At 42.1% G+C, this 13,753-nt stretch overlaps 1 protein-coding gene across 2 annotated transcripts in view; it reads right to left on the bottom strand.

The window, feature by feature from the left end:
• Window positions 1-13,753, bottom strand: part of LOC143775967 (pendrin-like) — a 271,334-nt gene that overhangs the window by 73,097 nt on the left and 184,484 nt on the right. For both annotated transcript variants that reach the window (XM_077264781.1, XM_077264783.1), the window contains exons 4-7: window positions 12,514-12,624; window positions 12,108-12,283; window positions 10,224-10,388; window positions 9,487-9,639 (exon numbers count right to left, since the gene is read on the bottom strand). In XM_077264781.1, the coding sequence (XP_077120896.1) occupies window positions 9,487-9,639; window positions 10,224-10,388; window positions 12,108-12,283; window positions 12,514-12,624 (605 nt within the window). The remainder of the gene's footprint in view (window positions 1-9,486; window positions 9,640-10,223; window positions 10,389-12,107; window positions 12,284-12,513; window positions 12,625-13,753) is intronic.

Here is a 13,753-nt window from a genome sequence, read left to right as displayed (position 1 = left end):
TTATTTATTTTTTGGGGGCTGAACTGACAACAGAGAGAGCTGCAGTCACACGGAGACCGTGCAGACAGCCGTAAACGGCGCTGCAAGGCCCAAAAACCCTCCTCTACGTTATCCTATGTAGTGTTTTTCCACAAGTTAGCTGGAGACAGGTGGAAAGACACTAATAGGAATTTTTGGAAAAAATGTGCAGCAGCCTGCACTACTTAAAACAAAAGGAAAATTGATTTTACGGTATGACGCAGTGAAGAACCCTGAGCTGGAGACAACCAGGCTATGGCTGCTCACAGACTACAGGGCGAGCTGCAGTCACACGGAGACCGTGCAGACAGCCGTAAACGGCGCTGCAAGGCCCAAAAACCCTCCTCTACGTTATCCTATGTAGTGTTTTTCCACAAGTTAGCTGGAGACAGGTGGAAAGACACTAATAGGAATTTTTGGAAAAAATGTGCAGCAGCCTGCACTACTTAAAACAAAAGGAAAATTGATTTTACGGTATGACTCAGTGAAGAACCCTGAGCTGGAGACAACCAGGCTATGGCTGCTCACAGACTACAGGGGGAGCTGCAGTCACACGGAGACCGTGCAGACAGCCGTAAACGGCGCTGCAAGGCCCAAAAACCCTCCTCTACGTTATCCTATGTAGTGTTTTTCCACAAGTTAGCTGGAAACGGGTGGAAAGACACTAATAGGAATTTTTTGAAAAAATGTGCAGCAGCCTGCACTACTTAAAACAAAAGGAAAATTGATTTTACGGTATGACGCAGTGAAGAACCCTGAGCTGGAGACAACCAGGCTATGGCTGCTCACAGACTACAGGGCGAGCTGCAGTCACACGGAGACCGTGCAGACAGCCGTAAACGGCGCTGCAAGGCCCAAAAACCCTCCTCTACGTTATCCTATGTAGTGTTTTTCCACAAGTTAGCTGGAGACGGGTGGAAAGACACTAATAGGAATTTTTTGAAAAAATGTGCAGCAGCCTGCACTACTTAAAACAAAAGGAAAATTGATTTTACGGTATGACGCAGTGAAGAACCCTGAGCTGGAGACAACCAGGCTATGGCTGCTCACAGACTACAGGGCGAGCTGCAGTCACACGGAGACCGTGCAGACAGCCGTAAACGGCGCTGCAAGGCCCAAAAACCCTCCTCTACGTTATCCTATGTAGTGTTTTTCCACAAGTTAGCTGGAGACGGGTGGAAAGACACTAATAGGAATTTTTTGAAAAAATGAGCAGCAGACTACTTGAAAAAAAAAAAAAAAAAAGAACAGTATGAGGCAATGAACCACCCTCCCTGAACTGAATACAACCAGCTATGGATGGCCAATGGCTGCACTCAGACTAGAGAGTGGGCTGCACTCACACACACACACACACACACACACAGACCTTGCAGATCGCTGTGAAAACAGCGCTACAAGGCAAAAGCAAGGTGATTAGTAGGTGAACACAGCGGTTGCTAAATTAGCCTTTGAAAAGCACAAAGAAGCAAATCGCTATCTCTAAACTGGCCCTCAGTCAGCAAACAGCGTCCTGTCACTAACTGAATTCACAGCAGAGTGAGCGAAAAATGGCGCCAGCGACTTTTAAACTGCATCATGACATCATTTCAGCAGCCAATCACAGCCTTGCCAGTAGTTTCAGGCCCTCCATGCTGAACAGGATGTGCCCACACTTGGAATCATTCTCATTGGCTGATTTCGTACAAATTTGTGCAGTTTGAATCCTGGGAACTTCCGATTCCGGTATCCGATACGCGGCAAGTATCGGATCTCGGTATCGGAATTCCGATACCGCTAAGTATCGGCCGATACCGATACTTGCGGTATCGGAATGCTCAACACTAGTTATCCATGGAAAAAATGGACATCACACGGACAGCACATACTGACCAATGTTATACAATAGGGCTGTTCTGGTGACCATCATTTTACATGGACTGAATGTCCGCATGGAAAAATGACAGCATGCACTTATCTCTTTCATATTTTGGATGAGACTCGACAATTCAAGTCTAAAGATTGGATCCCATACGGATCAACTGTATAGCATCTGATTTTTACAGATACATTGTGATTATTACCATCTGAGACTATATGTGGTCTTTTATTCACTGCTGATGTGTAAAAAATGATTGTCATTCAGATACAATATAGATGACAAATCATCCTATTTTCATCCATAAAAAAACTGACGATTTTTTAATACACATGTGTGAGCTTAGCCTAAGGGTGTTTTTACATAAATCGCTTTTATGAAAAGCATCATTTGTTATGCATTGTTTATCATGATAGTTTTTAGAAGATTTTTTGCCAATGGTAAAATATAAACTGAATTTGAAACAGTTTTTTGGGGAGTGGTGATGCTGGGGTTTCCTGTTTCTTTTTTCACTTTAAGGCCAGGGTCACACTAGAGAGTTTTACGGACGTATGAGAGGCGCAAAAAAACCCGCATTGCACGCTGATCAATGTTTCTCTATGGGGCAGCTCCTATCTGCTGTATATTTCCTGGCCGTATTTTACGGGCTGAGAAAATCGCAGCATGCTGCGTTTATCAGCGTATTGCACAAAAAATCCGCCAATGAAAGTCTATGGGGGCGAGAAACATATGGATTACACACGGACCATGCGTGTGACTTGAGAGAATTGTGAGAATTTTGTGGGAATTTTTCAGAATATTTTCCCATGCTAGAGTTCATTGGATGTTATGCCAGCAGGGGGCGAAGCACCACAAGTCTAGTTAGCTACGTTTCCCTGCATTCCATTAATTCCCCAGTTTTTACAGCCAGGGGCAGCTGCATTAGCAGGCTCCTGGTTGTAAAATTATTTAACCCCTTCAGATGGATTTACATCATGGGACATGACTGTACGGCGGACAGGTATGGGATATTGTTGTTTTTTATTTTAACTTTTTTTCAGAAGACAAGGGTCGTCATTTGGATTGAGCGTATAATAAAGATATTACAACACCATGTGTATTTATTTCATTAAAATACTTTTTTCCTAATGTGTGTGTGTGTGTGTTTTTTTAACCCTTCGTTAATATTGTATTAATAATGGATAGGTGTCTTATTGACACCTCTCCATTATTAACCAGGCTTAAAGGGAACCTGTCACCCCCAAAATGGAAGATGAGCTAAGCCCACCAGCATCAGGGCTAATCTACAGCATTCCTGAATGCTGTAGATAAGCCCCCGATGTATCCTGTAAGATGAGAAAAAGAGGTTATATTATACTCACCCAGGGGCGGTCCTGCTGCGGTCCGGTCCGATGGGCGTCGCGGTCCGGTTAGGGGCCTCCCATCTTCTTACGATGACGTCCTCTTCTTGTATTCACACTGCGGCTCCGGCACAGGCGTACTTTGTCTGTTCTGTTGAGGGCAGAGCAAAGTACTGCAGTGTACATTCGTCGGGAAAGGTCAGAGAAGCCCAGCGCCTGCGCACTGCAGTACTTTGCTCTGCCTTCAACAGGGCAGACAAAGTACACCTCCGCCGGAGCCGCAGGGTGAATACAAGAAAAGGATGTCATCCTATGAAGATGGGAGGCCCCAGACCGCGACACCCATCGGAACCGGACCGCCCCCCAGGTGAGTATAATCTAACCTCTTTTTCTCATCTTTCAGGTTACATCGGGGGGTAATCTACAGCATTACGGAATGCTGTAGATAAGCCCCTGATGCTGGTGGGCTTAGCTCATCTTCGATTTTGGGGGTGACAGGTTCCCTTTAATGTCACCTTACATTAGCAAGGTGACATTAACTCTTTATTACCCCATATCCCACCGCTACTCGGGAGTGGGAAGAGAGAGGCTAAGTGCCAGAATAGGCGCATCTTACAGATGTGCCTTTTCTGGGGTGGCTGAGGGCAGATATTTGTAGCCAGGGGGGACCAATAGCCATGGTCCCTCTCTAGGCTAGTAATATCTGCCCTCAATCACTGGCTTTCCCACTCTGGAGGAGAAAATTGCGCAGAAGCCCATGCCAGTTTTTTTCCGTGATTTAACCCTTTATTTTAACACCTAGCACTCCCAAATTTTGCACACACACACACACACACTCCCAACATTACAGTATTAGTGAGGAATATGTAAAAATATAACGGATATGAAATGGTTTACTGTATGTAATCCATGTCTCATATCCTGTCGGGTTTGATAAGGAGATGGCAAAAGCTGGCAATTGAATTAACGGCTTTTCTGCTATCTAGCTCTGTATTAAATATACATTGCCTACAAGTAGTATTCAACCCCCTGCAGATTTAGCAGGTTTACACATTTGGAATTAACTTGGCATTGTGACATTTGGACTGTAGATCAGCCTGGAAGTGTGAAATGCACTGCAGCAAAAAAGAATGTTATTTCTTTGTTTATTTTTTTTTTTTAAATTGTGAAAAGTTCTTTCAGAGGGTCATTTATTATTCAACCCCTCAACCCCCCAGAATTCTGTTTGGTTCCCCTAAAGTATTCAGAAGTAATTCAGGCACAAAGAACAATGAGCTTCACATGTTTGGATTAATTATCTCTTTTTCCAGCCTTTTCTGACTATTTAAGACCCTCCCCAAACTTGTGAACAGCACTCATACATGGTCAACATGGGAAAGACAAAGGAGCATTCCAAGGCCATCAGAGACAAGATCGTGGAGGGTCACAAGGCTGGCAAGGGGTACAAAACCCTTTCCAAGGAGTTGGGCCTACCTGTCTCCACTGTTGGGAGCATCATCCGGAAGTGGAAGGCTTATGGAACTACTGTTAGCCTTCCACGGCCTGGACAGCCTTTGAAAGTTTCCTCCCGTGCCGAGGCCAGGCTTGTCCGAAGAGTCAAGGCTAACCCAAGGACAACAAGGAAGGAGCTCCGGGAAGATCTCATGGCAGTGGGGACATTGGTTTCAGTCAATACCATAAGTAACGTACTCCACCGCAATGGTCTCCGTTCCAGACGAGCCCGTAAGGTACCTTTACTTTCAAAGCATCATGTCAAGGCTCGTCTACAGTTTGCTCATGATCATGGAGGACTCTGAGACTGACTGGTTTAAGGTTCTCTGGTCTGATGAGACCAAGATCGAGATCTTTGGTGCCAACCACACACGTGACATTTGGAGACTGGATGGCACTGCATACGACCCCAAGAATACCATCCCTACAGTCAAGCATGGTGGTGGCAGCATCATGCTGTGGGGCTGTTTCTCAGCCAAGGGGCCTGGCCATCTGGTTCGCATCCATGGGAAGATGGATAGCACGGCCTACCTGGAGATTTTGGCCAAGAACCTCCGCTCCTCCATCAAGGATCTTAAGATGGGTCGTCATTTCATCTTCCAACAAGACAACGACCCAAAGCACACAGCCAAGAAAACCAAGGCCTGGTTCAAGAGGCAAAAAATCAAGGTGTTGCAGTGGCCTAGTCAGTCTCCTGACCTTAACCCAATTGAAAACTTGTGGAAGGAGCTCAAGATTAAAGTCCACATAAGACACCCAAAGAACCTAGATAACTTGGAGAAGATCTGCATGGAGGAGTGGGCCAAGATAACTCCAGAGACCTGTGCCGGCCTGATCAGGTCTTAGAAAAGACGATTATTAGCTGTAATTGCAAGCAAAGGTTATTCCACAAAATATTAAACCTAGGGGTTGAATAATAATTGACCCACACTTTTATGTTTAAAATTTATAAAAATTTAACTGAGCAACAAAACTTTTTGGTTTGTAAGATTTATGCATCTGTTAATAAATCCTGCTCTTGTTTGAAGTTTGAAGGCTCTAACTTATTTGCACCTTATTAAACCTGCTAAATCTGTAGGGGGTTGAATACTACTTGTAGGCACTGTATATATATATATATATACTGTATATATATATATATATATATATATATATATGTGTGTGTGTGTGTCTCACTCACATAGACTGTATATATGTATTCACGAATATTTGATCCCATGGATCCATTCTATGTCCATTTTGCAAGCCGGTGAGAAAATCTCGCCACACGGATGCCATGCAGATGCCTTACGGATGACACACGGATAATTTTTTGAGAAAAAAAATCGCATCCTTGCTTTGAATACGGATCACTGCTCAGGAACTTTTCTGCTTATCTTGGCCGTAAAAAACAGACCGTATTTTCCTACGCTAGGTGTGACCCCGGCCTAAGTGTATTTTTTGGATCCATGGCATATGTTTTTGAAAATGTTGCATACTCTAGGAGTGATCATTTCTCTGACATTTTACAACAGACTTAAAAAAAAATCTGAAAAAGTGTGATTAGAAATAGACTAGCTAAATCCTTCTAAGCTCTATGTTGAAACAGGATGTCTCTTTTCCCTGAAAAGTCATTACTGCAAAAGTCCCTGGCAGAGGAAAAGGCAGCAGCTGGGTCATGAGTCAAGAGCAGCGAAAATAGAGAAGAATTAGCTGGGTAGAAAGGCAAAATGAGCAATTGTAAGTATATAGTGCTATATAATGTGATGACTGAGATATATTAAAAGGATAAAAACTTTAATGGGATGCGTACTACTTTAAATATGGATGAATAAGCAGTCTTGGGACAGATGCAAAACATTCATAGCATTTTTAACAATAAAAAATAAACTGCAAAAATGTGTAAAAAAAATCTAGCAGTTGTATGCTCTTTGATTAAAGCTGTCCTTTACTTTCATGCATAAACTCATTATATTTTGGAAGACCAATACCCTGATCTTACAAAACAGTAAGTGACCTCACACTCGTCTCTTGCAATATTTACTGCATGTGAGGGAGGTTATGGGTGTAGTAGAATGGCTCAGATCCCTCACTTTCTCTTTGCTATTTAAAATGTTATCCTGGATTACAGACTGAGTAAATTACTGTAGTCACTATTCAGTCCTTTGGCTGTCTCTGTCCAGCCCTCGGGGACAGGGACCCAGGGTGAGATGTAGAGGGATCGGCACCTGAGGGATGATTACTGCTGCAGATATAGTTCTTTGACGGCTACTGCTAATATATGTTACTAAGATTTATTGCAACAAGCTCTTCTTTCTAGCTATGGCTAATTAAAACCATATAATTACAGCTTTTTATAAAGCAACAAAATTGGTACTGAGCAGAATTACAATCAGCCAATTGGTTCGTCCACTACAGTCCCAGTTTCCCATGTGGCCCCCTGAGAAAATGAATTACTCACCATTGTTCTATAGTGCTACATTCTAATAATCATTTTTTGCATTTTTTTTAATTCGTAGTCTACAAAAGTATGTAAATAATATTGCGTTTGGTACAGAACAGAATGAATACAAATATTTTTCCAATACAGTTGTCAGATCGGTCACCTAACTAGACGTTTAGAAGAATTCCACTAGAGGGCAGTCTTATTCTCCATATGTCCTACTGCTTCCCTAGGTGGCACATCTTCACAGACTTAAAGGAAACTTGATAGCTGGTACATGCTTCCTGATCCACGGGCAGTATATATCAGACACTGGCTGCTATGTATGACTCTGAAACACTGCGATATTGCAGAAAAAGAAAATACTTTAAAAGGTGCAGGGGAGATTAGTTGGACAGGTGGGCTTCTCCGCACCCGCTCCCCTTGAGTGGCAGATTTCTCTGCGTGCGTATAGAGAGTGTGTATATTTTTCTGTGACAGGCCGCCACATTTCAGGGTCAAACATACTTGGCTGCAATCTTACATGTTGTCCATTGATCAAGCTACATGAGTCAGCCATCAGGTTTCCTTTATGTGTCTACCTACAGTTAGGTCCATATATATTTGGACAGAGACAACATTTTTCTAATTTTGGTTATGGACATTACCACAATGAATTTTAAACAAAACAATTCAGATGCAGTTGAAGTTCAGACTTTCAGCTTTCATTTGAGGGTATCCATATTAAAATTGGATGAAGAGTTTAGGAGTTTCAGCTCCTTAACCTGTGCCACCCTGTTTTTAAAGGGACCAAAAGTAATTGGACAATTGACTCCAAGGCTATTTCATGGACAGGTGTGGGCAATCCCTTCGTTATGTCATTCTCAATTAAGCAGATAAAAGGCCTGGAGTTGATTTGAGGTGTGGTGCTTGCATTTGGAAGGTTTTGCTGTGAAGTAAACATGCGGTCAAAGGAGCTCTCCATGCAGATGAAACAAGCCATCCTTAAGCTGCGAAAACATAAAAAACCCATCCGAGAAATTGCTACAATATTAGGAGTGGCAAAATCTACAGTTTGGTACATCCTGAGAAAGAAAGAAAGCACTGGTGAACTCAACAATGCAAAAAGACCTGGGCGCCCACGGAAGACAACAGTGGTGGGTGATCGCAGAATAATCTCCATGCTGAAGAGAAACCCCTTCACAAAGGCTAACCAAGTGAACAACACTCTCCAGGAGGTCGGCGCATCAATATCCAAATCTACCATAAAGAGAAGACTACATGAAAGTAAATACAGAGGGTTCACTGCACGGTGCCAGCCACTCATAAGCATCAAGAAGAAAAAGGCTAGACTGGACTTTGCTTAAAAACATCTAAAAAAGCCAGCACAGTTCTGGAATAACATTCTTTGGACAGATGAAACAAAGATCAACCTCTACCAGAATGATGGCAAGAGAAAAGTATGGCGAAGGCGTGGTACAGCTCATGATCCAAAGCATACCACATCATCTGTAAAACATGGTGGAGGCAGTGTGATGGCTTGGGCATGCATGGCTGCCAGTGGCACTGGGTCACTAGTGTTTATTGATGATGTGACACAGGACAAAAGCAGCTGAATGAATTCTGAGGTATTCAGAACCATACTGTGTGCTCAGATCCAGCCAAATGCAGCCAAACTGATTGGTCGTCGTTTCATACTACAGATGGACAATGACCCAAAACATAAAGCCAAAGCAACCCAGGAGTTAATTAAAGCAAAGAAGTGGAATATTCTTGAATGGCCAAGTCAGTCACCTGATCTCAACCCAATTGAGCATGCATTTCACTTGTTAAAGACTAAACTTCAGACAGAAAGGCCCACAAACAAACAGCAACTGAAAACCACCGCAGTGAAGGCCTGGCAGAGCATCAAAAAGGAGGAAACACAGCGTCTGGTGATGTCCATGAGATCAAGACTGCAGGCAGTCATTGCCAACAAAGGGTTTTCAACCAAGTACTAGAAATGAACATTTTATTTAAAACTATTTAATCTGTCCAATTACTTTTGGTCCCTTTAAAAACAGGGTGGCACATGTTAAGTAGCTGAAACTCCTAAACCCTTCATCCAATTTTAATGTGGATACCCTCAAATGAAAGCTGAAAGTCTGAACTTCAACTGCATCTGAATTGTTTTGGTTAAAATTCATTGTGGTAATCTCTATAACCAAAATTAGAAAAATGTTGTCTCTGTCCAAATATATATGGACCTAACTGTATGTTAAACCATGCCTGAATTTCTTATTATTTCTTATTGACAATTATTAAAAATCCCAACTAGCTAACAAAATCAGACTATTTCTAAATATAATTTGACATCCAGAATGTAGAAATCCACTTACCACGATGACTTCAATGGGAATAGGAATGCGAAAAATATGTTTATATCTCTCGTTTAACTCTTTCACGACCAAACATAACACTAAAGTTATCAATCCGGCCGTAAGATCTGCAAAGTTTGTTTTACTAATTTTTGCAAAGATATCAATGATTGTCTAAAAAAAAATAAAATCAGATGCTTAGTATTGCACTAACAAGTATAGGAAATATCTCTTTACACATTTCAGGATGACACAATACAGACTTCTTTTAAGCACAATATACTGAGTAATACAGGTCAGTATCATGTGAATATAAGGCTATGTGCACACGTTTAGGATTTCTGGCAGAAAATTCCTGAGAAAAACCTGAAATTTTCTGCAAGAAATCTGCATGCGTTTCTTACGCGTTTTTGCCTCGTTTTTGGTGCGTTTTTGATGCGTTTTTTTACGGACATTTCCCAATGCATTTTATAGTGGGAAATCCGCAAAAAAAATGCAAAATTAATGAACATGCTGCGTTTTTTACCGCGATGCGTTTTTTTGGCGGAAAAAAACGTATCATGTGCACAAAACATGCAGAATTCATTCTAAATGATGGGATGCATATTATATGCTGTTTTTTTGCGGTTTTATAGCATTTTTATCTCGAAAAATCAGCAACGTGTGCACACAGCCTAATATGTGGATACAAAGTGTAAGAGATATGAGAGAACAAGAAGACCTAGTGTAATACTGTAGGATTCAGTTTCAGGACTTACATAAAATATTGACATCACTCCGCTGTAGTTTGTTGAGGGGATGTTGAAAATCAGTTTGATCTGTGAGATGAATACTTGGAAAGCAGCAGCTGTGGTAAATCCTCGAACTAATGGATCTCCGAGGTACCTGACAACAAAGCCAAACTGCAGTGCCCCTAATACAAACTGGTGATAAGAAACGAAAAACGCAAAGAATGGTTAAATCTCCAGTTCTGCCGGTGGAAAGTGGTGCACGAATAATATGCATGCTACACAGATTGAAGGGAAGCTCACGGCGCCTACATTCTGCTCCATCCACGGGCATTGGATGTACGATCTCAGCCAGGTAGGTTTGACTCTGAAACGCTGCGGAGTTTCAGAGAGAAACAGCTTAATAGGAGACTAGTTGGACAGGTGGGTCCCTGGTGGATTCTGCCTACCCGCTCCCCTTGAGTGACAGGTCTTTCTCTATAAACGCACGCAGGAAGAGACTTGTTATTCCAGGGAGGCAGGCAAGGAGAAGCCACCACGCCGCCTGTCCAAGTAGTCCAACTAGTCTCCCGTGCGGATGGGTACCCAGCAGCTACTATACTTGTTTTCCTCTGAAACATCAAAACATGCAAAGTTAAATCCATATGTCTAAAGACACACAGCCAGCGTCTGATACATGCTGTCTGTCTATTGAGCAGCATGTATCAGTTGTCAGGTTCCCTAAGGGTATGTGTCCACGTTCAGGAAACGCTGCGTTTTTGACGCAGCGCTGAGCCGCAGCGTAAAAAATGCAGCGTCCAGATGTTACAGCATAGTGGAGGGGATTTCATGAAATCCCATCTCCACTGTGCATTAAAAAACGCATGCGTTTTTCCCGCAAAAACGCACATGCGTTGCGTTTTTTCAGAACGCAGCATGTTGCTACAATGAGCAAAACACGCAGGAACACCGCAGGTGACCTGCCAGTGACCTCAGGTGCAGTTTTGGTCAGGATTTTACCTGCATAAAATCCTGACCAAAGCCTGAAGCAAACCTGAACGTGGACACATACCCTTAAAGGTGCCCACACTACTTTGGCAGCTGCCTTAAAAACAAGGATTTAGCACTGAAAAGATATCCGGCACTCCAGGAGTGGACTAAAGTCATCAAATTTATTTCAAGAACATAAATCTAGACAGGACAGCTCAGTTTTGGTGATTGGGGCGTCTTGTCTATATTTAAGTTCCTGAAATTAATTAGAATATTTTAGCCCACTTACGGAGGGCCGGATATCTTTTCACCATTACCGTCTGACAAGCTCATGCGTCCATGCACCTGTAGGAGGATTATATTGCAAGACTGATGTGCTGGAATCATCATTCAAAGAATCCAGCATGTTGAAATTCTACATAATAAAAAAGTGCTGACTGGCGCTTAGGTCTGCCATAGATTTCAGGTGCAATCTACAATTTTGCACATATACCTCTTGTGACACATTTGAGGCTTGAAGGGCATAATAAATTCCCACCATAGCGTCCCATGATGACTACAAGCCCATGATGCTGTCACTTCACTGTTCCCTTAGCAGCTGCCAATAAACCATTCGCAATGAAACAGAAAAATAAAATGACATCAAGACAGTAAACTGACACCAAATTGAAAAACAAAAGGGCTACATTGGCAAAAGGTTAATTAGTAAAAAATCAAAAACTGTATGAATATACATTCATAGGCAGCAAATTATTCCACTGATGATTTAAAGGCAAGTGGTGAATTTTTAAAACTGGAGCATGCCTATTATGTTGCAGACTTGCTGGGCATTTACCCATCTGTAATGCAAATGTCGCTGCAGATTATTTTGAAGACTCTGGGCATACCTGGACAATGCAGAAATTGTACAGTTTAGGTGATTTCCAGAGATATTAAATGTACTACCTGTATTATTCCTATCAGGAAGCACAAAGTGCTTGATATGACGACTCTCGCAGCATCTCGGCCTTCGTAATCTATCTGTGTTTCATTGAATGTGGAATTTGCAATTCTGAATTTTTCATCGGGAGCCAAAGCAAGTACAACTTGTCCAACCATTAAACAGATAACTGGAAATGGTCCTGTTGGCATAAATGTTATATTTATGAATTAAAACATGTTTTAGAGATTAATAAAAAAGATGTTCCGTGTATGGGAAACAGAGTGCTCATCAGGGGTTCAGGATAACTGCAATATTTGCTTCAATCCCTCTAATCTTCTGGGAACCCAACAAAGGGGACATCAACATTATAAGGGTGTTTAAAAGTTAAAAGTAAGTATTGTTCTGCATCTGGATTGTATAAGAACCTACCAACGGAAATGTGCCGAGATGTTCCCAAGAAGAAATATGTCAAGATGGGAAAGAAGGAAGAATATAGTCCATATCCCACTGGAACCTCAGCAAGGAGCGCAAATGCCAAACCTAGAAACACACAGAACACAATGTTGCTTCAAAAGGAACTGTACTAACAACACACTTGACATAAATCAATAGTACAGGTGGCTATAAGAAACTTTGTCTTGTGTCTTATTAGAGAAATCTGCTTCTGTGAGCACTTATCAGACACTTCTTCCCCTCCCATTCATCTTTTCATCCACTGTGAAAAGGCAGCTCAAGTCCGTCTTGCCCACATTATCGGCTGTGCATACCCATAGTTAATTAAGAATACTTAAAGAGGTTGTCCATTATTTTAATTTTGATGGCCTAGCCTTAGGATAGGTCATCAGTGTCTGATCGGTGGGTGCACCTCTGAGGATCAGCTGTTCTCAGTATTGATGGCAGCAGGAACTGACCAGCCATGGAGCTGCCCAGCGTAGCTCCGTCTACTGTACAGTGGCACTGCTGCGTACTGCACATTCGCCTCCTATTGATTTGAATAAGGAGAAGATGTGCAGTACCCAGTATACAGTACACAGAGCTGCGCTGTCAGTTCTGTATCTGGTCAGTTCTGGCTGTCGCTGATACCAAGAACAGCTGATCGGTGGGAATGCTAGGTGTCGCACCCCAACTGATCAGACATTGATAGCACTGGGGAACAATTTTGAACATAATTTTTACTGAGTTCAGTTTTTCAGTTGATCTAGACTAAAATAGGTATTCTTATTTCTTCTCTCAGGTCAGGTTTTTTCTGCACAGCTTATCTTAATGTGATTACTCTAGGCTGAATCGAGGAGAGGGTCATGCTTTTATACAAATGCATATAATCAGTTTACAATGTTTTGTAATATTGAATTGTAGTGTATTGATAACATTTAATCACTGTATTTTGATAACTTATTCAACAGGCCATCTTTTGACAATGTTCTCATTACAGCTTTACTTCCTGTTTCATTGGTTACTGTGCAATTTAAAGGGAACCTGTCACCTCAAATTGTTGGGATATTTAAATGACTTTTTACATGTCCGATGGGTCGGCGTTTCATCTTCATTTCTCCACCCCGTCCGTCCCTGTTGTCCGCAATATGTTAGTGAATTAGAGTACTTGTGCTCCATAGTTGGCACATGCGCAATGCAATCTTCGGTCGCGCACGCGCAGTATGCTTTGCCCGAC

This window comes from Ranitomeya variabilis, chromosome 5 (assembly GCF_051348905.1).
Source record: "Ranitomeya variabilis isolate aRanVar5 chromosome 5, aRanVar5.hap1, whole genome shotgun sequence".
In the NCBI taxonomy this organism is placed as follows: domain Eukaryota; kingdom Metazoa; phylum Chordata; class Amphibia; order Anura; family Dendrobatidae; genus Ranitomeya; species Ranitomeya variabilis.
The sequence above is the reverse complement of the archived record's forward strand: the minus strand, read 5'-3'. Positions and strand labels throughout refer to the sequence as shown.